This window comes from Eptesicus fuscus, chromosome 4 (assembly GCF_027574615.1).
Source record: "Eptesicus fuscus isolate TK198812 chromosome 4, DD_ASM_mEF_20220401, whole genome shotgun sequence".
Taxonomy (NCBI): Eukaryota; Metazoa; Chordata; class Mammalia; order Chiroptera; family Vespertilionidae; genus Eptesicus; species Eptesicus fuscus.
Genome location: NC_072476.1, coordinates 106,125,108 through 106,146,404, shown reverse-complemented (window position 1 = coordinate 106,146,404; position 21,297 = coordinate 106,125,108). Strand labels below are relative to the sequence as shown.

Below are 21,297 nucleotides of genomic sequence, written 5' to 3'. Positions count from 1 at the left end.
TTAGAATGGTGCACACAATAATTGAATTTTCTGTGGGCACCTGTTGGAGGAGGTCACTGAAAGGACGTGACGTCCACCTGACCCTGAACTGGACCTACACAGTCAGAGGCTCCTCATCTCTCCCTCTGGCCTTGGAATGTAGCTCCCCCTGTGTCCTTACCAGAAGCCTTCGGAGGGCGCTGTCCCTAGAGACTGTGGTACTGAGACCATGTGGATGGTCTACTTTACTGAACCGCATTAAGGCCTCTGTAGAAACTCATTAGATTCTGGCGGAAGGGTGTGGAGATGGACCGCCTCTGGGCCACCCAGAGCGCTCTCCTGTGTAAGTGTCCTTGCTTCTGAGAACTGCCACTCTCCAATCGGGTGTATGGAGCCAGCTTCTAACTTCACCGGGCATCTCCCGAGGTTTGCCACCAACAACACGGAATTGTTTTGCACCTTAGCTTCCTTCTGTTGTAATCTGAGCCCAAAGTAAGTTACCACTCCCTCTGCAGAAATTGTTCACTCTCAGTACTTTTTATTTGGCATCTCATCTGCTCAGGGAGGTACCCCTCCCCTCTGAACTCTTCTATCAAGAAGGAAGTCCATTTTGTTTTTGTTTTTCTCAGCGAAATACAGACTCAGAAAGCCTTTCCAACCCGCTGGGGCCTGGCTCGCCCGTTTCCACAGCCATGCAGATAGCTGAACGAATGGGCTCCGTGAAACTCTGGAGGTAATGGGAGGTGTGGCCAAGGCCACACATGTGTTTGGACAAAAGCACCTTTTCTTCGCCATCATCAGGTATTTACTATGCGCCGTAGTAGTCTTCATGGCACTGTTAAGCGTGTTCAGACATAAAAGAAGAAGTCTTTCCGTGCGATGACATTGGGGAGGAGCAAAAAGTATGGGCAAACACAAAAGTAACATCCGGAAAAGTTCTGACAGGACTTTGAGCCATTTGTCAATTCAAGAAGTCACTCTGAGGTATGATTCCCGGCAATCCTCCTCCATCACGTGGTCCCCCTCCAACCCCACAGCCCCTGCCCTCAGTGATACTTTCCGGGGTCCCCAGACCCCTGGCAGAACAGGCTCAGCTGAGCCAGCCTCCCAGACCACACCCCCAAAGACCCGCGCCCAGGCTGCCCTCCCCGGGGCCAGGCTGCCCTCCCCGGGGCCAGGCTGCCCTCCCCGGGGCCAGGCTGCCCTCCCCGGGGCCAGGCTGCCCTCCCCGGGGCCAGGCTGCCCTCCCCAGGGGGCCAGGCTGCCCAGAAGCAGCAGAATTAGGGACTCCACACCAGCTCCAAAGCCGATGGGGCTCTCGACAGAGCATCACACCAATGAAGAGAGGGCCAATGCATATTTGCCAAGTCCTGAATGTGAAATGTGGATCTCCAAGATGGACAGCACTTTTGGGAGGACAACTAGGCCACGTGGCAGCGCCCAGGGCTCAGTGAACGGCAGGCTTCTGGGCTGTCGAGGACGTTTCTAGAGGGACGAGGACCAGGCCCTGGGAAATCCGCTCACACACATACTTCTCTGAACACCAAACCCAGGCCAGGGGCTCTGCCCAGGTGGGGACCACAGGTGGCCGCGGGCTCCCCTCCTCCCCGGAGTCCTCGCGGGTCTGCCGCCTTCCCCAGCGGCGCCCCCCCACCCCCAGGGCACAAGGGGTTGTGGTCCCCAGTTTTCCTCCCCAGGCTCTCCCACCTCCTTCCCACCCGCCCCCGCCCGGTCGCCAAGTCCCGGTGGCACCTCGTCGCCCGCGGGGTCCCATCCTCCTCCCACGGGACGCAGGGAGGCGAATTCCTGCGGGTCCCAGGGGTGCCAAGAGTGCCGGCAAGACGGGAAATTGCAAAAGTCCTCGGCCCTCGGCCCTCCCCCGCGGTTTTCCCGTAACTCCCGCCCCTCGGCGCCCGTCCCGCGGCTGATTCATAGTCCGGGCGCCCGGCCGCCTCCCCACCCGCGGTGCGCCCGCCACCCGCGCCCGCCGCCCGCCGTCCGCCACCCGCCGTCCGCCGCCCGCCGCCCGCCACCCGCGCAGTCGAGGACGCGTCCCGCTCGCGGAGCCCTCCTCCCGCCCGTCCGCGGGGTGAGTACCGCTCGCCGCCCGCCCCCTCCGCGCCCCGCTGCCCTCGGTGGCCCCTCCGACCCGCGGACCCGGCGCGGCGCGGGGAGAAGCGCACCACCTCCCCGCCCCTTCGATGCCCGCGCGCGCCGCCCGCGCCCCGCGGTCGCTTCGCCCCGGTCCGATCTGCGGGGTAACCGGGCTTCGGGGGTCCGCGCCGCTGGCCCGCCCGCCTGGCGCGCGCACCGAAGGACTAATTCTTTCCAGAGCGCTCGCTGCGGGCCACCCAGGCTCCTGCCCCGCGTTTAGGGTCCCCATCCCACTGCCGCTCCTCCCGTGGTCGGGCGGCTGGTGGCGTTCCACTTCCCCTCGACCCACTCCCGCCTCTCTCCCCACACACGGCCCGGGGCGCTCCGTGTGGTCCCCAGACGCCCACCCGCCCCCAACTCCCGGGACAGCCAGTCCCTCCGAGTCACGGTGGCCCGCGGCCTCTGTTTACACCTGGCGGCGGGAGGCGCGCACCGCAGGCGGCGCCCGCACACGGGGTGACGCCCCTGCTGGACGCACACCTCCACTGCCGCGTGAACGCGGGCGGCACAGAGTGGCCAGGATGGGCAGCAGGAGCGCCCCTCACCCCCTTTAACAGACAATCCTGGGGATGGAGGGTTAGGAAACGTGTCCAGGCCACAGAGCTGGCTGTGGCAGCGCTGAAATCGCTGAACCCAGGACTTTGTTCCTGACTCAGAGATTCCTTTCCTGAGAGTCCTTCGTCCACCCTCCCACACACCTGCCCGTCCATCCCGCTCGCCTGCCCTGGGGCGGGAGGCGAGGTGCCACGGAGAAATGCCTTTTGGTAGCCGACAAGTTCGAAGACCCTTAGTGAACAAGCTGTTCTCCAACTCAAGAGGAATAGAGGCAGGGGGGGTGGGTGGGTGGAAACAGAGGCAGGAAAGCGTTGGGTAAGGAAAGGAGCTTTAGGGCTTATGCCCAGGCCTAAAACCGACTTTGGGACTTGGGTCAGGTTATGAAGCGCCTTAGCCTCAGTTTCCTTGCCTGCAACATAACAATGGCCCATGCTTCCTAGGGACCAGGCACTATTCTAAGTATTTTACATACGCTTGCTCATTCAATCTTCGCCATTGGGGTAGGTACTGGTTTTGTCATCCTGTGGCCACACAGCCAGCAGGTGGCAGAGGCAAGATTTGACTGTGGAGTTTGCTTATCACCCCCTTGCCGTGCCTCAGACTTAGGGCTGGTGTTTCATTGTTCTTCAGCTTTGTCTCTCTCTCTTGGGTAGCTTTAAAATGCGCCCAGAGACCCTTGAGGCTGAAGGGCTTCAAACGGTCATAGCAGCCAGAGGTTCCCAAATTGAGTTGTGCCTCAGAGTCATCCCGGGGGACTCTCAGAGCACTGGATGCAACCTCGGAGTCCTCAGGGCATGCCCACTGTGCTGTCTCCCCCGGTAGCATCCAGTCCTGTTAGGATGCCTGTGGTGGCAGGGAGCTCACCACCTAACATGTCGTTGCTGGACAGAGCTAATTCCCAGCTGTCACTTGCCTCCTTGTGACTTACATCTCCGCCCCAGTTCTGCCTCCTGCTGTCCCAGCCAATGTGTCTAAGACCATTGCTCACACACCCGTCTCCTTCCTTCAGTCTGGAAGACCAGGAGCAGCCACGGGGATGCACAGAGGTGTTCCAGTCTCTGGTCTTGAAAAAGGAACCGAAGCGGGAGAGCCATGTACTGTGGTTTTGAGAAAGGACGGGATGGAAATGTGTCTGACAAGAGGAAGCCGTGTGCTCTCCTGTGGGAACTGGGCTGGGCAGCGTTGGCTCGGGTAGAAGGAAATCCTAGTGTCATCTGGCTCCCGGTCCGGAACGGTGAGCCCTGCCCCCCCCCCCCCTCCCTGGGGGAGGAAGTCCTCCTGATTGGAAAAATGTATATGAAATGGGGGAAGAATCTTGTGAGCAACAGCCCCCCTTGAAGCAGGCTTCCTCGTAGCTACATAAGGCGAGAGTTTCTTCTCCCACAGCTGTGTCCTGGGTTTCCCAGCGTTCCCTCCTTTCTCCTTTGAGTTCTACTGGTTTTCAGCATTTATTTACTCCAGGTTGTCTGCTCTTTTATTTTCACATTTTTAAAATAATACAGCCCTGGCCGGTGTGGCTCAGTAGTTATCCCATGCACTGAAAGGTTGCCAATTTGATCCTCACTCAGGGCACATGCCTGGGTTGTGGGCTCCAATAGGGAAGGGGGCATGCAGGAGGCAGCAGATTGATGTTTCGATCTCACACAGATCCCTCTCTTTCTCTCTCTCTCTCTCTCTGTAAAAAATATCTTTTAATAAAAAATACAAATAACGAAATAGATTCTCTTTCAAACAACAGAGAAGTAAATGGAATGAATTGTACAAGTACCATCAGCACTCCTATTCTCGTGCAGAAGAGGGAAGGCTAAGTTTGGAAAATGCCATTCCAAGATTTTTTCTATACATTTGCACTATATATGTGTGTGTGTGTGTGTGTGTGTGTGTGTGTTTTCACATGTGTAAATAAGATCTTCCTATACATTGTGCAACTTACTTTTTCACTCTCAAGTCTTAGAGATCTTCCCATGGCTCTAAGCACCTCTTTTGGTGATGGCTACATGGCACTCAAAAGTAGAAGTACCCTTTCTCCACCCTTCCCCTTATTAATGGTCCTTTAAAGTCCTGCATCAGCAACAGTGCTTCAGGGGACCCTGCATTCATCTTGGGGCTTAGCCTGAGGATTTCTGTAGAATAGAATCCCAAGAGAGCTATTCTTGCATCAAAGGGTTTGTTCCCTTTTTCACTTGAATGATACAATCCTTCAAATTGCACCACTGCCCCCTGCTCGGGTACTAATTCAAACTCGGTGCATGATAATTTGCGTCCCTCATCCTTCCTAATATCAGCTGTGACCGTTTTCAATTTCAATTTTCAAATCTGGTGAATGAGTGAAACCGAAGAAGGCAGCCATCTTGTTGTGCAGCCATCACCCACCATCCTTTTCCAGAATTCTTCTCATCTTGCAAAACTGAAATCTCTGTACCCATTAAACAGTAACTCCCCAATCCACCCCCACCTTCTCACCCACTAGCAACCACCATTCTATATTCTGTCTCCATGAATTTGACTACTTCTGGGTACCTCATCTAAGTGGAGTCATACAGCAGTTGCCTTTTTGTGACTTGTTTGTTTCGCTTAGCAAAATGTCATCAAGGTTCATCCAAGTATCACCACTTTCTTCCTTTTAAGACTGACTAATATTCCATTGTGCATCTATGTCACATTTTGCTTATCCAGAATACTTTTAACTACTAGAGGCCCGGTGCACGAAATTCGTGCATGGGGAGGGGGGGAGGACCCTCAGCCCAGCCTGCACCCTCTCGCAATTCGGGACCCCTCAGGGGATGTCTGACTGCTGGTTTAGGCCTGATACTTGTGGGATTGGGCCTAAATGGGCAGTTGGACATCCCTCTCACAATCTGGGACTGCTGGCTCCTAACTGCTGGCCTGCCTGCCTGCCTGATCACCCCTAACCAGTCTGCCTGCCTGCCTGATCACCCCTAACCCCTCTGCCTGCCTGATCGCCCCTAACTGCTCGCCTGCCTGCCTGATTGCCCCTAACCACCTCTTGCCTGCCTGCCTGATTGCCCCTAACCACCTCTGCCTCAGCCCGCAGCGCCCTTGGCTTCATCCAGAAGGATGTTTGGAATGACGTCCAGAAGGTTGTTTAGCTGTCCGGTCTAATTAGCATATTATGTTTTTATTATTATAGATGTTTTGCTGTACAGAAGTTTTAAATGTCTGGGTAATCAACTCTACAATCTTACTATTTCTGTGCTTTGTCCAGTTTAAGAAGGTCTTCACCTAAAAATTATTTTAAAAATTATCTTGTCTTCTAATACAGTATTTTGGGTTTTTACATTTAGCTCTTTAAAATGTCTTATTTTTGTAAAGGTGAAAAATGAGGATTAATATTTTTTTCTAGAGTTCTGGGCAGTTAACATAATAACATTTATTAATTCATCCATCTTTTTCCCCACTCACTTGAAATTCTGTTTTTATAGTGAAATAAATTCCTATTTATACAAGGGTCTGTTTCATAACTTTATTCTATTTTACTGATCTTTTTTTGTCTCTTTCTATGCCAGTATTTCCCTCTGTTAAATGCTATAGCTTTTACAGTGTGTCCCCCCAAAATGTATACACACTTTAACAGCTGACAACTCAATTTTGAAAATGAAATGTATTTTAATAAACACTACCTTTATAGTTATTCAAAGTGTGTGTATACATTTTTTGGAGGGACACCCTATATTTGTACCTATTTTTAAAAACTTAGAAATGATTCTTGTACATTTTCTCTTTTTATTAAACTTTATAGATAGCTTGTCAAGTTTAATAAAATCCTGTTGGAATTTTTCTTAGTATTTTCTTGGATTTATAATTGTTAGTAATTTTGATATGCCTTGATGTACATTCTGGAATGAGCTCTAAGCCTGGAGGGAGCAGTGTGATGTGGGAGGGGCTGCCCTTTGGGGAGTGACTCACCTGGTTTCAAGTTTGTGTTACTGTGTCATCCTATGTCAGAGTCACTTTAACCTTCCTTAGCCTCAATGTCCTCATGTGTGTGTGGAGATAAAGATAGAGTCCCTTTCATAAGGCTGTTGTGAGAACAAATGCATGTAACTCACTCAGCAAAGCGCCTGGCAGAGACTTAGCTTCCCATGTGCTAGCTAGGATTGTTACCATAGCAGGAAACGGTAAACATTTTTCATTATAGATCGATAGTCTCCAAGGAGACAGAAGTATGCCATAAACATTGAATCTATCATGTTTCTCAAACTTCAGTGAATCGCTTGGGGAGCTTGTTGAAGTACAGGTTTTTGTTCAGTAGGCCTAAGATCTGACCTAACATGTGCATTTTTAACAGGCTCATGGGTGATGTCAGTGCTCCTGGTCTTTTGTCCACCCTCAGAGTATATAGTCTTCCCCTGATAGTTAAGATTATTCTGGTAGCAATAGTATTTCCTATGAGGATAAGTGTGATGTACAGGGATTGTAAATTGCTTTCTTTTAATGTTATATGCTAAAGAACTACATTATAGTTGTTTCCTTCCTTCCTTCCTTCCTTCCTTCCTTCCTTCCTTCCTTCCTTCCTTCCTTCCTTTCCTCCTTCCTCCTCCTTTTCCTCCTCCTCCTCCTCATCCTCCAAGAAAAGAGGGTTAGTGAGAACACTAACTATAACAGCAAGTTCTACTCTTAGATCTGAAATCTTTGATTGAAGGTTGTGTTTGGAGGAGTCTCTTGTTGGGCCAAAAAGGCTTGTCTTGAGTGGAAGCAGCTGGGGGACGAGGGCTTGGTGTGAATGTGCAGATGGTCCAGCTGTGCAGCCCGGAGGCCGAGTCAGCGGGGCTCCTGCGGTGGGTTCTCCCGAAGGCACGCCCGGGCACAGCAGCGCAGTCACCACGCTTCTCTTCCAGAGACGGTTTCCTGTGCACACCCTTCTGGACCTTGCTTTGCCATTCGGTACGCTTTGGACATTCTTCCATGTCAGTTCATGTATTATTTCATTCTCTGTAACAGTTCCATAGTATTCCTTTGTAAAAATGAAAAATTATATCTTATACTGGAGGCCTGGTGCATGAAAATCATGCACTGAGGGGGGGGGCCCTCAGCCCAGCCTGTGCCCTCTCACAGTCCGGGAGCCCTCAGGGGATGTCCGACTGATGGCTTTGTGGGGAGCGGGCCTAAGTCGGCAGTCGGACATCCTCTGCTGCTACAGAGGTAGGAGAGGCTCCCGCCACTGCTGCTGTGCTCGCCAGATGTGAGCCTGGCTTCCATACGATACACTACACTTACCAGACATGAGTTTGGCTTCCATTTGGTACATGAGTATGTAATTCATAAAAAAGATGGAAATATTAAGAACCAAAGGAGAAGAAAGAAAAACTGGACACTATCACTAATCATTAAATAAATTAAAATATAAAATGCTCCTGCCTTGAGCCTCTGCCCCCTACTGGTCGTTCTGCCATTTGGTTGGTTTGCATATTAGCCTTTTATTATATAGGATTATATCTATACTAATAAAAGCCTTGGGAGCAATCAGGCCCGCAGAGGAGCAGTTAGGGGGCAATCAGGCCAGCAAGGAAGCAGTTAGGGGGCAATCAGGCAGGTAGGTGAGCAGTTAGCAGCCAGCGGTCCCGGATTGTGAGAGGGATGTCCAACCGCAGGATTAGGCCTAATCCTGCAGTTCAGTTGGACATCCCCCGAGGGGTCCCATATTAGAGAGGGTGCAAGCTGGGCTGAGGGACACCCTCCCCAGTGCACAAATTTCATGCACCGGGCCTCTAGTTTATTATATTTTCTAGTTTCTTTTGATAGATATTTACTAGTAGATGGTGTTTGTTTTTTCTCGACATAAATGCTACAATGAACATTCTTTAAAAAATATATTTTTGTATAGGTACATGGACACTACACACACACACACACACACACACACACTATCTATAGGACAAAATTTCAGAAATAATATTTGTGAATAAAGGTAATGCATACTAAAATTTTATTAGATAGTGCCAAATTGACGGTGATAAATTTGTACTTTTTGATCATTAGTGAGTAGCAATGCCTACTTCTTCAAACGCTAACCAAGGCTAGATTTCAAGAACGTTTTTGAACTTCCCAATAGAACGCTACACAGAGACATACACAATTGCTGTTTTAATTTTAATTTATTTAATTATCAGGGATAGTGTCCAGTTTTTCTTTCTTCTCCTTTGGTTCTTAATATTTCCTTCTTTTTTATGAATTACGTGCTCATGCTCTTTGCCAGGTTTCCTACCCGGATGCTTGTCTGTTTTTTCTTTTGACTTCTAAGGGCTTCTTATGTAGTAGGGATGGGGCCCTTCACCCTAAATATTGAAGCTGCTGTTCTGCTGGTTGTTGGTCCAGTTGGAGCCCTAGCATTTTTAAAGTAGGTAATCAGTGTGGCATCTTTATTTGTGTCGCTCCTGGGTTTCATACTGCGGCCGGATAGACATTCCCGTGGTCTCTTTCACCAGGTGCACATGCACATGTGTGCTGGGTGAACAGCGTAGCTCTTTCTTGCAAACAGTCTTGGCATATGACATCATCAGGCACCCGGCCAGCTTGGAGTTTAGCAACACACCCGGGTTCTTGGGAAGCAAATGCTGCTCACGGGGGTTTTCCGCGTTGGGGATGCTCCCCAGGAATAACTGTTCCGTAAGGACAGAGCACGAAGTGCTGTGAAGAAGAGCAGGCCATGCCCTTTCCAAGCCGTGTTGTACCGCGCAGGGCGTGGTTAGACTGACGGATAGACCACGGCATCGTCACTGTGCAGAGACAAGGTCTGAATGAGAAGCTCTACAAAACGAGCGGGCGGTTTTTCTTTCCTCTCCTCTCTGGTTCCCCGCAGAGAAGGCATGTCAGTGAGAGACTATAAAGCAGACAGTAGTTGGCCTCAGAAAACGTAGAAGGGCCTGAAAAATCATCTATTTTAATTAAAACGGAAAGTAAGGAGAGAATGTGAGACAATTGCTACATGTTTTTATTCATTTACTAACTATTTATGGGCAGCAGATATGTTGTGGGACTGTAACAGACCGGGGGCATAAACTTCAGCTGCTCATAGTCTACTTGGGAATGACGATCTGAAAAGAGAGAGAGAAACAAAGAATGGGTTTGGGAAAGGACCAAGGAGCGTGGGTGAGGCAGGAAAGCATTTTTCCTTTCTGAATTCTGCTACTTCTGCTTCCCCGACTTCTTATTGGAAATCGGAAGTGCCACACTCCTCACTGATAGCTGTGGGGAGAGAACGCCTGGGTGGCCTTTTCCGTGTCAAAGGCAGAGCTTCAAAACCAGCCCCCACTGGGTGTACCCTATGCAGGAGGGTGTACCTGACGCAGGGGGGTGTACCTGACACAGGGGGGTGTACCTGACACAGGAGTACCTGTCACAGGAGGGTGTACCTGACACAGGGGGCTGTACCTGACGCAGGAGGGTGTACCTGACGCAGGGGGGTGTACCTGACGCAGGGGGGTGTACCTGACGCAGGGGGGTGTACCTGACGCAGGGGGGTGTACCTGACGCAGGAGGGTGTACCTGACGCAGGGGGGTGTACCTGACGCAGGGGGGTGTACCTGACGCAGGGGGGTGTACCTGACGCAGGAGGGTGTACCTGACACAGGGGGGTGTACCTGACGCAGGGGGGTGTACCTGACGCAGGGGGGTGTACCTGACACAGGGGGGTGTACCTGATGCAGGGGGCTGTACCTGACGCAGGGGGGTGTACCTGACGCAGGAGGGTGTACCTGACTCAGGGGGGTGTACCTGATGCAGGGGGCTGTACCTGACACAGGGGGCTGTACCTGACGCAGGGGGGTGTACCTGACACAGGGGGGCTGTACCTGATGCAGGGGGCTGTACCTGACGCAGGAGGGTGTACCTGACACAGGGGGCTGTACCTGTCACAGGAGGGTGTACCTGACGCAGGAGGGTGTACAGCAGGGGGGTGTACCTGACGCAGGGGGGTGTACCTGATGCAGGGGGGTGTACCTGATGCAGGAGGATGCACCTGCTGCTGAAGGAGCTGGCCAGCCCATCCAACACACAGCCCATGCCCTTGAGGCGACGCAGGAAGCCAGGCCTGATTCTGGATTTTGCTTTCGATCTGCATGAGGGGGTGTAATAGGGTGTGAGGCACCTCAGGGCTCCGTGCTGGGTCCTCTCTTTCCTGTCTGCACTCCCTCTCTTGGCTCTGTATGCCCTGAGGGCACCTGCATTCATACCCAGGCCTGGACCCCTCCCAGGAACGCCTGGCATGTCTCCAGCTCACTCCCGGATGTCTATCTCCATCTTCAGGTCACAATGGAGCCCCTGTCACAGCCCACTGACTCTCTTCCTCTGCTTCTCCGTTCCTGTCATTCCATTCTGCCGGGGGCTCGGCGAATGCTGGCTGGCGCTGTCACCACCACGCCCTGCCAGCTCTGTCTTGCAATCCCTTTGGGATTCCCACCGCTGCCCTCACCCTGGTCTCAGCCAGCATGGTTTCCCGGCCCACTGCTGCGCCCCCTCCCTGCCCTCCCCGCCTCTGCCCTCAGCCCACAGTCCCTCTCACTCCGGCCTCCCTGCCCGTGAGGTGGACCATGCTAGTCCTCTGCCTGAGGGGCCGCATGGTGCCCTCTTGCCCAGAGGAGAAGCCACGGTGTTGGTGTCAGAAACGTTTCTCCGGTTTGCTCTCCTCTCTGCGGGCCCAGCTTCACCCCTGCCCTTCACCCCCTTGCTCACTCCAGGCCTGGCTCCTCCTTCCTCCACACTGCCAAGCCCTCGCCTGCCCCAGGACCTTTGCACAGGTCGCTCCCTCGCCTCCAGGCTTTTCACTGATAGTCAGGGGCCCACCAGGAAACAGCTGGGCCCTGGGCACTGAGAACTCGGGAGGATTTAGGAAGAGGCGTGGAGGGGGCGCGTGGGTTGTACCGTCAGTCACCGGGGACTTGTAAGCAGCCGGCTGAGCCCGCGGGGCTGTGTCTGTCCCCCAGTGCGAGCCTCTGTGCTGCTGGGAAAACCATTCACCGGGCATTCCCCAAAGGGGGCTCCGCGGGGGTCGCGGGGTGTTCCAGCTGCTGGGGCTCATTCTGCACATTTTGGTGAACTTGGTCGACTTTACCAGGAGGTTGTCTGACAGCAGCTGGAGCTTGCGGTCCTTCTGTAAGAGATCCCGAGGTGGCGGCTGTGCAGGCCGCCAGGGACAGAACAGCCACGTGGCTTGTGTGCGCGGTGACTGCGGGTCAGGGGGCCACCTGCCCAGCTGCGGAAAACTGCAGGTCACACGGATGGAAATAAAAGCAGCAAAGCTGAGCGGGCCGCTGAGCTGCCGCCAGGCCCAACCTGCTGCGGGGGCGGCGGGAGGGCAGGCCTCCAGGCAACACGGTCCCCCCCCCCAACCCCCCAACCCCAGGCTTTGCCGCCACGCCCAGGCCACGGAAATGCGTCCTTTGTCAGTACTGACGCATTGCACTTGTGCTGTGTGACAACTGTTATTCTTTCACTTCTGCTCACCCTTAATGGGGAGGCGGCTTCTAACTTTCGGGCTTACATTTCTCTAATCCCTGTGACTTAATTTTGCAACGTGTAAACTCTCGGCTTTGCTAGCGCGCCACCTCTCTATAAACACTTTAAGCAGGACTTTCGAACCGAGGACATGGGGCTGTGCCTGTCACCTCCCGAATTCTCTGCCTGGAAATTCGCGGATGAGGCTTCCTTATGGGGTGGTGGGGCACTGCCTCCTTGGTGGTGTCAGAGCCCTCGGATGGGACTGGAAGGGTCTACACTGCCTGGTCACACCCTTCGCCTCGGCATTTTCCTGGCTTCCCTTTGCTTCTCAGCAGAAACTATTTCTCTTCCACGAGTCCCCTCCTCCCCGGCCCTTTATCCAGTTGCAATAGGAACCTACTTGACGTTGTAAGTAGAGACTTTAGAGAGCTAGGGGTGACCTGTGGGCCAAACGCAAGGAGCAGAGAGCCGTGCTTCGAAGACTGTGGGCAAAGGTTGTCGTCTGCAGACTTCCGCTGCCGTTGCGATTGGGCTCAGCTCACCTGTAGGCAGGTGTGACTGCGGTAGAGTCATTTAATGTTTGGTTTACCCTCTTCCGGTCTTCACTGGTGATCCCATTTACCTGTAAATACTATTAAAAAATAACTAGAGCCCGGCCGGTGTCCCTCAGGGGTTGAGGGTCGGCCTGTGAACCTGGAGGTGATGGTTCCATTCCTGGTCAAGGGCACATGTCTGAGTTGTGGGCTCCGTCCCCAGTAGGGGGCGTGCAGGAGGCAGCTGATCAACGATTCTCTCTCATCATCGATGTTTCTCTCTCTCTCCCCCTCTCCCTTCCTCTCTGAAATCAATAAAATATATATTTTAAAAATAACTAGAGAGTGTGGGTAGTGAGAATTGATGGTCTGGTTCATTGACTCTCCAGAGTTTGCTGAAAGCCAGGCGGCCAGACAGAGGCAGATTCTGACCCCGCACTGTTCCAGTGCTTCTCTCCGCGATGAGCCAGATTTGAAGTAGAAAAGCGAAAGTCAGTGCTTCCCCCAACACACTTATGACTGAAGTAAGAGCGCATTGGCCTCTCGGGTCACCCAGGCTCGCTCTCGTGCCCCCGATGGTCCCGTGGTCAGAGGCCCTGGTGAATCAGGACACTCTGTGGCCGGCAGTTAAAACCTTCTCCGAAGGCAAGGGGAACGGGAACTTGTTTTGAACAGTGAAGCGCAGTCTCCGTGGGTGGAATGTGTTCACTCTTCCCAGGTGTGACTTTACTGAGGGAGAGGGACGATGCGTTCCTGATAAGCAATTCAAATTCAGCCCTGTTGAGACTGGACTTCATTCTCTTTCTAATCAGTGGGTCTTTTATATTTGACTTCTGTTTCCCTGCTTTGCCCTTCTTTTTTTAAAGAAAAAAATAATTTTAATGATTCCAGAGAGGAAGGGGGAGGGAGAGAGAGAGAGAGAAACATCAATGATGAAAGAGAATCATTGATTGGCTGCCTCCTGCATGCCCCCTAACTGGGGATCGAGCCCACAACCCAGGCATGTGCCCTTGACTAGAATTGAACCCGGGACCCTGCAGTCCACAGGCCGACGCTCTATCCACTGAGCCAAACTGGCGAGGGCTGCTTTGCCCTTCTTTGAAGAAATTGGTGGATAAGTTAGCTCCTGCCACAGAGCGTGAGTGGCAGGCAGCATTGCTCTCCCGCCTGGGATCAGCTGGTGGTGGCTGGGTGTGGCGGGCCTCTGGCTGAGCTGGGCTGGACTGGCCCAGCTGGGGTGACTCAGCTCTGCTTCCTGGTTGCTCATTCTCTTCCTGGTTCCAGTGGGGTAGCCCCGAAATGTCCTTTTCATGCCAAAGGTGGAAACGGAAAAGAGCAAGCTGAAATACACAGGTCTCTTTAGGCCTCGCCTCCAAAAGCACCCCATCCCTCCGGCCCCATTCTGGCCAGAGCAAGTCACGTGAGTGGGGACATGTGCCCTTCTTATTGACTGGGAATCCAGAGTCACGTGACAACGGGCGTGGGCACAGGGAGGAGAGAAGAATGGCAACTTTCATGCCATCCTCTACCACAGTTGGCTCAAAGAAACTCGCCCGAGCCAAAATTACCTAAAATTTCCTTTCCTTGTGGTTTATTTTTTTTCAGGAAGCCAGAACCTATGGCGCCCGTGGCAGTCTTTCAGGCAACATTCCTCTTGGCCTGGCTGCCTCTGAGTACTTACCAGAGCGAAGGTAAGTGGCTAACACAGTCAAGAGAACAATCACCTAGAGAAAAAAGGAGGTAATGGGCTGCCTTGGAGGAAAGTTGCACAATTCTTTTTTTTTTTGAAATTGCATGGAATTGATGAGTAACAACAGTTACCTTAGTCATGAGCTTCCCGATCTTGATGACTCTTCTTACTGAGCCACCTTTGACCCTGAGCTCCTGGCCATGGAAGCATTTGCGAGTAGACCTAACCCTGCAGAACTTCATGGTTGATGCGTTGAAAATGGCCATCACCAGAGAGAGCTTTCTGCACCTCGCTGCGGAGCAGGGCAGCGTTAGGGAAAGAGAGGCGGGGGAACTGCCCGGGCTGGCCACCAAGTCAGAACACGCCGTGTGTCCCTCAGCCACGGTCACCGAGAAGCTGTGAGCTGCCAGAGAGCCCTGCTCGGTGCTGAAATGCTCTGCGTGGATTTAAGAAAAGCATTTGTCACTTAGCTACTTCCCGAGGGAGGGTATTTTGAAATACATTGACTTTATAAACAGAGTCAGTAAGAATTCAATTCCTCTAAAATGTTTATGGGTACTTTTTGAAGCAGTTTGAAGGTGGATTCTTTGAGCTGAGAGCGTTTCCGTTGGTTTATAAAGTATGTGTTGCTTCCTCCTGTATTTTACAAAGCTCTGATGGTTCTGTTTGTGTGTTTACTTTTCTCTGCACTCCCTCGTAAGACAGAGGAAGGCGCATGCTCTCTGTCACGACCCAGACAGCTCCTGACCGTGGATTCATGAAGAAGACATTAGCGGGAAACATCCATAGAATTTTGCAATTTTCCCTTAAAACTCCGTGAAAAGATATTTGGAAATTTTTAGAAAGGGAGATTTTGTTCTGAGAAGAGCTCAGTTTTCTGTCTGAGAGTCTTTAGGTCTCGCTTGAGTTCTTTCAGCTTCAGGGTACATGGGAAAATGCCACTTTCATGGCTTGTTAAAAATCATAGTCTGACTGTTGGTGTCTTCCCTAATCTGGAGTGAACGGTAGGCACTAGGATTTCTTATCTGTCGTATGTCTACCCCTCCCCCTACCTCACGAATATCAGGGTGACTCAGCTGGCCCAGGGTCCCACCTCCAGAGAATCCCAGGCACTTAGCCAAGCCTCCGGCACCACACTTCCCTGGCAAGTCTCATTATCTGACCCTGGCTACTCGCTGTGTGCCTTCTCCTCACAAGACCTCTGCTCTCTGCTCCCCCGCAGCTCCCATTGTTTAGACCAGACATGCGCCTGCCTGTTCCTCTCCCACCAGCCGTGTTTCTGCCTCCAGCTCTCTCAGCCGGGCATGCCTGCATTGCTAAGTAATCCTGTGTTCGTCCTCGCCTGCACTGCTTGGATTTCTTGCCTCCATTTCTGCTGCATCTGACCCAGTACCTACTCACGCTAGTGTCCTCCCACGGGATCACCCACCAGCTCAGGGGTGAGCCTCCTTTTCAGACAAAGTAGCTTCTCCTGGCCAGAGGGCAGGGCCAAGGCTTACTGCGTTAGCCCTAGCCCCGGGCTCACGTCTGCATCACCAGAGACCAGGATCGAAGCCTCTGGATGTGTTTTCTTCCAGTCTCTTGTGTGTATGTACGCACAGACAGAAATAAAGATGTAAATGTGTAGACTTTTTTATAGAAGTGAAATTATGCTATTTATACTGGGAATATTTATACTTAAGTGTGTGTGTGTGTGTGTGTGTATGCATATACATATATGTGTATGTATTTAAGTGTGTGTGTGTATATATATATTAGAGTACATATACTTATGTTAAATATATATACTTATTAAAGTACATAGAGTATAGAGTATATATTATATATAGCATAAGTATGTATACTGGGGAAATATATTCTATACAGCAGTGGGCAAAAGTAGGCTTACAGTTGTTAGTATGGAAAAATATATAGTACAAGAATAAATAATAGAAAAATAAACTCTGTTTCATGTACTCACAGCTGTAGGCCTACTTTTGCCCATCCCTGTATACTTATGAGTATATATACTTTAATACGGTATATCCTTATTAAGATGATTAATTCAACATACAATGAGAGTTTTTACCTTTGAGCTTAAATGTTCTTCTAGAAATAACATTATATTAAATGGCTGCATCATGTCCCATCTTGTGAATGGACCATGGTTTATTTCCTTAAGTGGTGTCGGGGCCAGCCAGCCAGAGAAACTGCTTGGGAAGGTGGGAGGAGGGGCTGTGATTGAACCAGGTCAGTCTGATTCCCAAGCCTGCCTTTCTGGCAGTACTCCAGGGCAGCGTTAGGGAAAGAGCGCTGGGCCCAGGGCCAAGGGCCAAGGGCCTTGGGTTCTGGTCAAGTTGTGCGGTTTTGGGAAAGTCACTTCCTTTTTTTTTTTTTTTTAAACCACAATTTCCTCATCTGAAAAACAATGGGACTGGACTTAATCTCTAAATCCCTTTAGCTCTCCGACTTTACCTTGGCCTTTCCCACTCTTTCCCAAGGAAGTCCTAGTTCGCTTTTGACCAAATTTATTTTGACTGACTGATGTCTCTCCAGTATTTGAGTCACTCAGCACTTGCTGATGCAGATGCCAGTCTATGGACTTCCCCTTCCATCTAACACATCATCCAGTAGCTTTCTAGAGTTTCCAGAAATAAAGCTGATACTGGGAGTTTACTGGCTCAGTCAGCAGCCAGTCACTGTGCTGGGCCAGGTGTGGTAATGGTCTTGGTTTCACTGAGCTGAGTAAGTCTTGGTCTCACCCCTGCTTAGCTCGCAGTCTATGGGGAGATAAACACACGACAGACTTTTACAGCGCTCTGTGGTCAGTGCTCAAGCAAGGGCCTCTCGAAGCAGCCACGGGGAGCAGAGAGCGCCAGGCAGGACACATCGAGGTGTGAGTGAGGAATGGCTTGTCAGGCACTTGAGACCTCGTGGAGATCCTGGATCTCTGCCATTTGAGATCAACATGCGCTACGGGTAAGACACTATGCCAAGTGCTGGGGACAAGAGTCCATCCAAAGACGCATAAGCATCAACCTCTGTCCTTCAGGGAATTTGAATCTAGAGTGAGACCAACAACAACAAACAGGAAAAATGAAATGAGGGCTCGGAAAATGGGGGAATTTTGCATGCACCCTGCTTTCTCTGGTGCCATTGGCTCCACAAGGATTAAAAACATGCCCTCCACCCCACCCCCCAGTTCCATAAGGAACCAGCTCTTTCATCTTGCCAAGTCTCCTTTTAGTTAGAAGAATGAATGCTTAGAAGGTGATGTAGCTCCCTCCCTCAGGGCCTATCCTGAACTGGCTGTTTCCTGAGCCCACTGGCCTCTGCACGTATGATTCATGTTTGCATCTCTCTTCTTTCACAGACTCTGTTACACCACTAACCCCTCTGCACTTGCAATCTCTCATTATTTCAAGAGTCAGCTGTGTCTCTCCAATAGGTTCGTTCCTTAAGCTAGGAACCTTGTCCCGATTATTTCACACCAAATGCCTCATATGTTGCTGCTGCTGCTCATCCAAAAAGTTCAGTGAATTTTTGCCAGAGGTGTTTTAAGTTCTGTGCATTGAGATGGGCTATCTCCCACTTTATAGCTATATAATAAGCAACAAAATACTGACTTTCAAAACAAGCTTTCATTTCTGACTTCCAGAAATATGAAACGGATAGCAACTAGTCCTGTTGTTCAGCCTTGCTGTAAATTTCCAAGCCAGTTATATTGTCCAATGAACTGTCCTTTGTTGTTTCATTGTTAAATAAATCTGTGCAATTTGTTTAATTTAATTATTATTTACTAGAGGCCCAGCCTGCAATTGAAATCGCGAGAGGAGGTGCCCCACCTCCCGCCCCCGCGGGAGGCCGGGACCCGCGCCTGACTCACAGCGTCCCCTGGTCCTCCTCCTGTCCAGTTGTGACTCGTTACGGCGTCCTGGCCTAATTTGCATATTATCTCTTTATTTATTTACATATACATATATAGATTGTTTGTATTATTTGTTTCACTGTTTATCAATATATTAACTTGCTGTGTATCATTGAGCAAATCATCTCATTCACCTAAGTCTTAACTTCTTAATCTCCAAGTGATTTCTAAACTCCCAGCTTTTCAAGGTGTCTGACTTTAGGATGCTCATGTGAGCTGTACCTTTCAAAGCTAACAATATGGACCTGTGGCTATTCAATCCTACTCCTATTAAGTGTCATTTTGTGTCTCATTTTGGTCTTTCAGTCTTGTCGGAACCTTTATCGCTGAATGTGTCCATCAATTCCACACAGCAGAGTTTGCAGCTACAATGGAGTGTCCACACCCTGACGCATCAGGAATTAAAAATGGCTTTTCAGATCGAGATCAGTAGAATTAACAAATCCAATGTCATCTGGGTGGTAAGTTTTGTTTTGCTTTGTTTTGACTCTATATTTTAAAAATCCTTTTCTGGTGTCATGAGTTTTCTTTTATAACATACAGAAAACCCCAGTATGGAAACACGTCAGCAACTCAAAACAGTGTTCCTAAACAGTCGCATTTCTGTGTTTTTAGTGAAGAGGATTGGGGACAAAGTGAAATGTGACAATTTGGTTGGGCAGGTTGGATGGGACGCATGAATAGCTCATGTCTTCGGTCCTGCTGGGCCCCTCAGAAGGCTGTTGGGTCAGTCCCAGTGAGTACTGACTCCCCGTCCATGAAGATCAACCAGCTTAGTTCTCTTCCGTCTTTCTTCCCGTCCCACCAGAGATTTTGTAAACGAGATGTCATTTTGGCAACGTTTTCTTGCCAGCGTGGCTTCCAGTCAGTCTCTGCTTGCGCTGTGCTGACAGGTAGGGAGAATGAGTCTGGCACCTTCGTGTTCTGGCCGGAAAGCACTTCTTCATGGTGGCCGTGGTTACCTCCCAGGTGGCTTCTCCTCTAACAAGTTACGTGAAGAAAATCCTGGTGCCACACTTTTGCTTTTGAATTATTTGGAGAGATTTTTCCCTGGTCTTGATTCCTATCATGGTTGTGTCCGTTTTGCCTGATGCTTCCTCGTCTAGTGCAGCGGGCACTTTGGTGGTTTCTTTCAATGGTCATGGATGGTCTGGGGCACCTTAATGATCTGTCGGTGCATCTGTTCACTCGTTGTCCTGGGATGGTGGAGGACGGCGGGATGTTTTCTCGTTGGAGGGGAGCGGAGGAGCTGCCTGGAGAGAAGGCAGACACAGGACGTGTCGTTGCTGGGACCTCCATTTACTCAGTGCAGGGCCACTCCTCTCGGGCCGTGGAGGTCTGGGTCCAGGGGTCCCGATGGGTAGCTCCTTCAGGAAAGCAGGAAGGCCACTCATTTTAAAGCCTCCAGTGATTGTCCTCATTCACTCTTGCCTTTGAGATCTCAGTGAAATATAATTCTGACTCTGTGGATGTGGGATTGACAGCAGGTGTATAACTCTACCCCCAATGAGAGCTGTTCAGTGTTCTGATTATAACACTAGCCATGTCTACGGACAGCCGTTCACCTCCCCACATCAGCACATCTTCCCACCCTTCCACCTCACACCAGCTTCAGTTAATGAAGCAGCCCAAACACAACTCACCACGTTAAAAACAATCCCAGGGCTGATGCGTGCAAGGAAAGTTCTCTCCTCTCCCCAAGGCCGTCAACACCACAGAGCACAGGTGTTAGACGGAGCCACGCGCGGTGTCCGGGAGAAGCCGAGCCGCTGCCTGCTGATGAGCCGGGGAAGGCACTCAGCACGTGGCTTTAGACCGTGGGCCCAGGTCCGGACGCTGTTCAAGGCGAGGGTCCGACAAACCCACAGACAAGGGTGTCCTGACCGGGGGAGGGGCGACTTAGGTCGCTGGCCAGTGCTCTGCGGCTGGGGTTCGGCCTGACTTCCAGCAACTGGGAAGAAGGGCTGTTTGAGCCAAAATATGTCTTTATCCCGAGGCCAGTGAAAAGATGGGAGTGGCAGGACCTGATTGGAAGTTTTTAAAAAGCCCCCTCTGTGTGCACTATGGAGAGCAGGTGGGCAACAGGAGGAGGCCACGCGTGACCAGCAGCAGGCTGTGGGGTCGGTCCAGAGGAGAGGCGCTGGGGGCCGGGGGGGGGGGGGGGGGGCAGTGGAGGCAGAGTGGCCAAATATGAGAGAGATGCTGGAGGGGAGACCCAGTTTGTGGCTTGTTGATATTATAGAAAAGTCACCGTGATTGGTACAGTCCTTTTCTTTGTATTGGCGCTTACATTGAACAATATTGAAGCAAAATGTACTTGAAGTTCTCAGATGAAATAGTGATGAATGGTCAGGTCCACTAAACTGGTAGTTAACAACCTATGTTTTATAATCTAGAAATGAAGGGATGCCACACACTGAATAAAATATAAACAACTGCCCTAACCGGTTTGGCTCAGTGGATAGAGCGTCGGCCTGCGGACTGAAGGGTCCCAGGTTGGATTCCAGTCAAGGGCAGGTACCTTGGTTGCGGGCACATCCCCAGGTGGGGGTGTGCAGGAGGCAGTTGATCGATGTTTCTCTCTCATCGATGTTTCTAACTATCGCTCTCCCTTCCTCTCTGTAAAAAAAATTAATAAAATATATTATTTAAAAAAATGAAAAAAATATATAAATGACTTCCACATCAGAGTTTTGCATCGGTCAGGTGCGCGGTCAGGTGCGCCCAGGGGACTGAGGTGTGTGAGGGTGGCACCGGGAAGGGAGGGGCTCCTGGGGAGGGAAGGCCTCGGCGTCTGCCAGCTCCAGGCTGTGCGCCATGCGCATTGCCCGCCCCCTCACTGCAGGGGGTTGCCGTTGGCCCTGAGGGCCCTGGAAGCAGACTCAGTTTCCCCAGGGAGCACCAGGGGGTTGTTGCCTCGGTCTCCCAGCGGTGGGGCCAGAATGCAGGCGTTCTGGAGGCCCGCTGCATGGACGCCTGGAGCCGTGGGGTGTGAAGACGGCAGCATGTCCCTCTCTCTTGGG

The 21,297-nt window shown here is 51.2% G+C and overlaps 1 protein-coding gene across 3 annotated transcripts in view; it reads left to right on the top strand.

Moving 5' to 3' along the window:
• The first annotated feature begins 2,010 nt into the window (after positions 1-2,010).
• OSMR (oncostatin M receptor) overlaps positions 2,011-21,297 on the top strand; it is a 46,072-nt gene continuing 26,785 nt past the window's right edge. For all 3 annotated transcript variants that reach the window (XM_054715312.1, XM_054715311.1, XM_054715313.1), the window contains exons 1-3: positions 2,011-2,068; positions 14,283-14,368; positions 18,581-18,735. In XM_054715312.1, the coding sequence (XP_054571287.1) occupies positions 14,296-14,368; positions 18,581-18,735 (228 nt within the window). In that variant the 5' untranslated portion in view covers positions 2,011-2,068; positions 14,283-14,295. The remainder of the gene's footprint in view (positions 2,069-14,282; positions 14,369-18,580; positions 18,736-21,297) is intronic.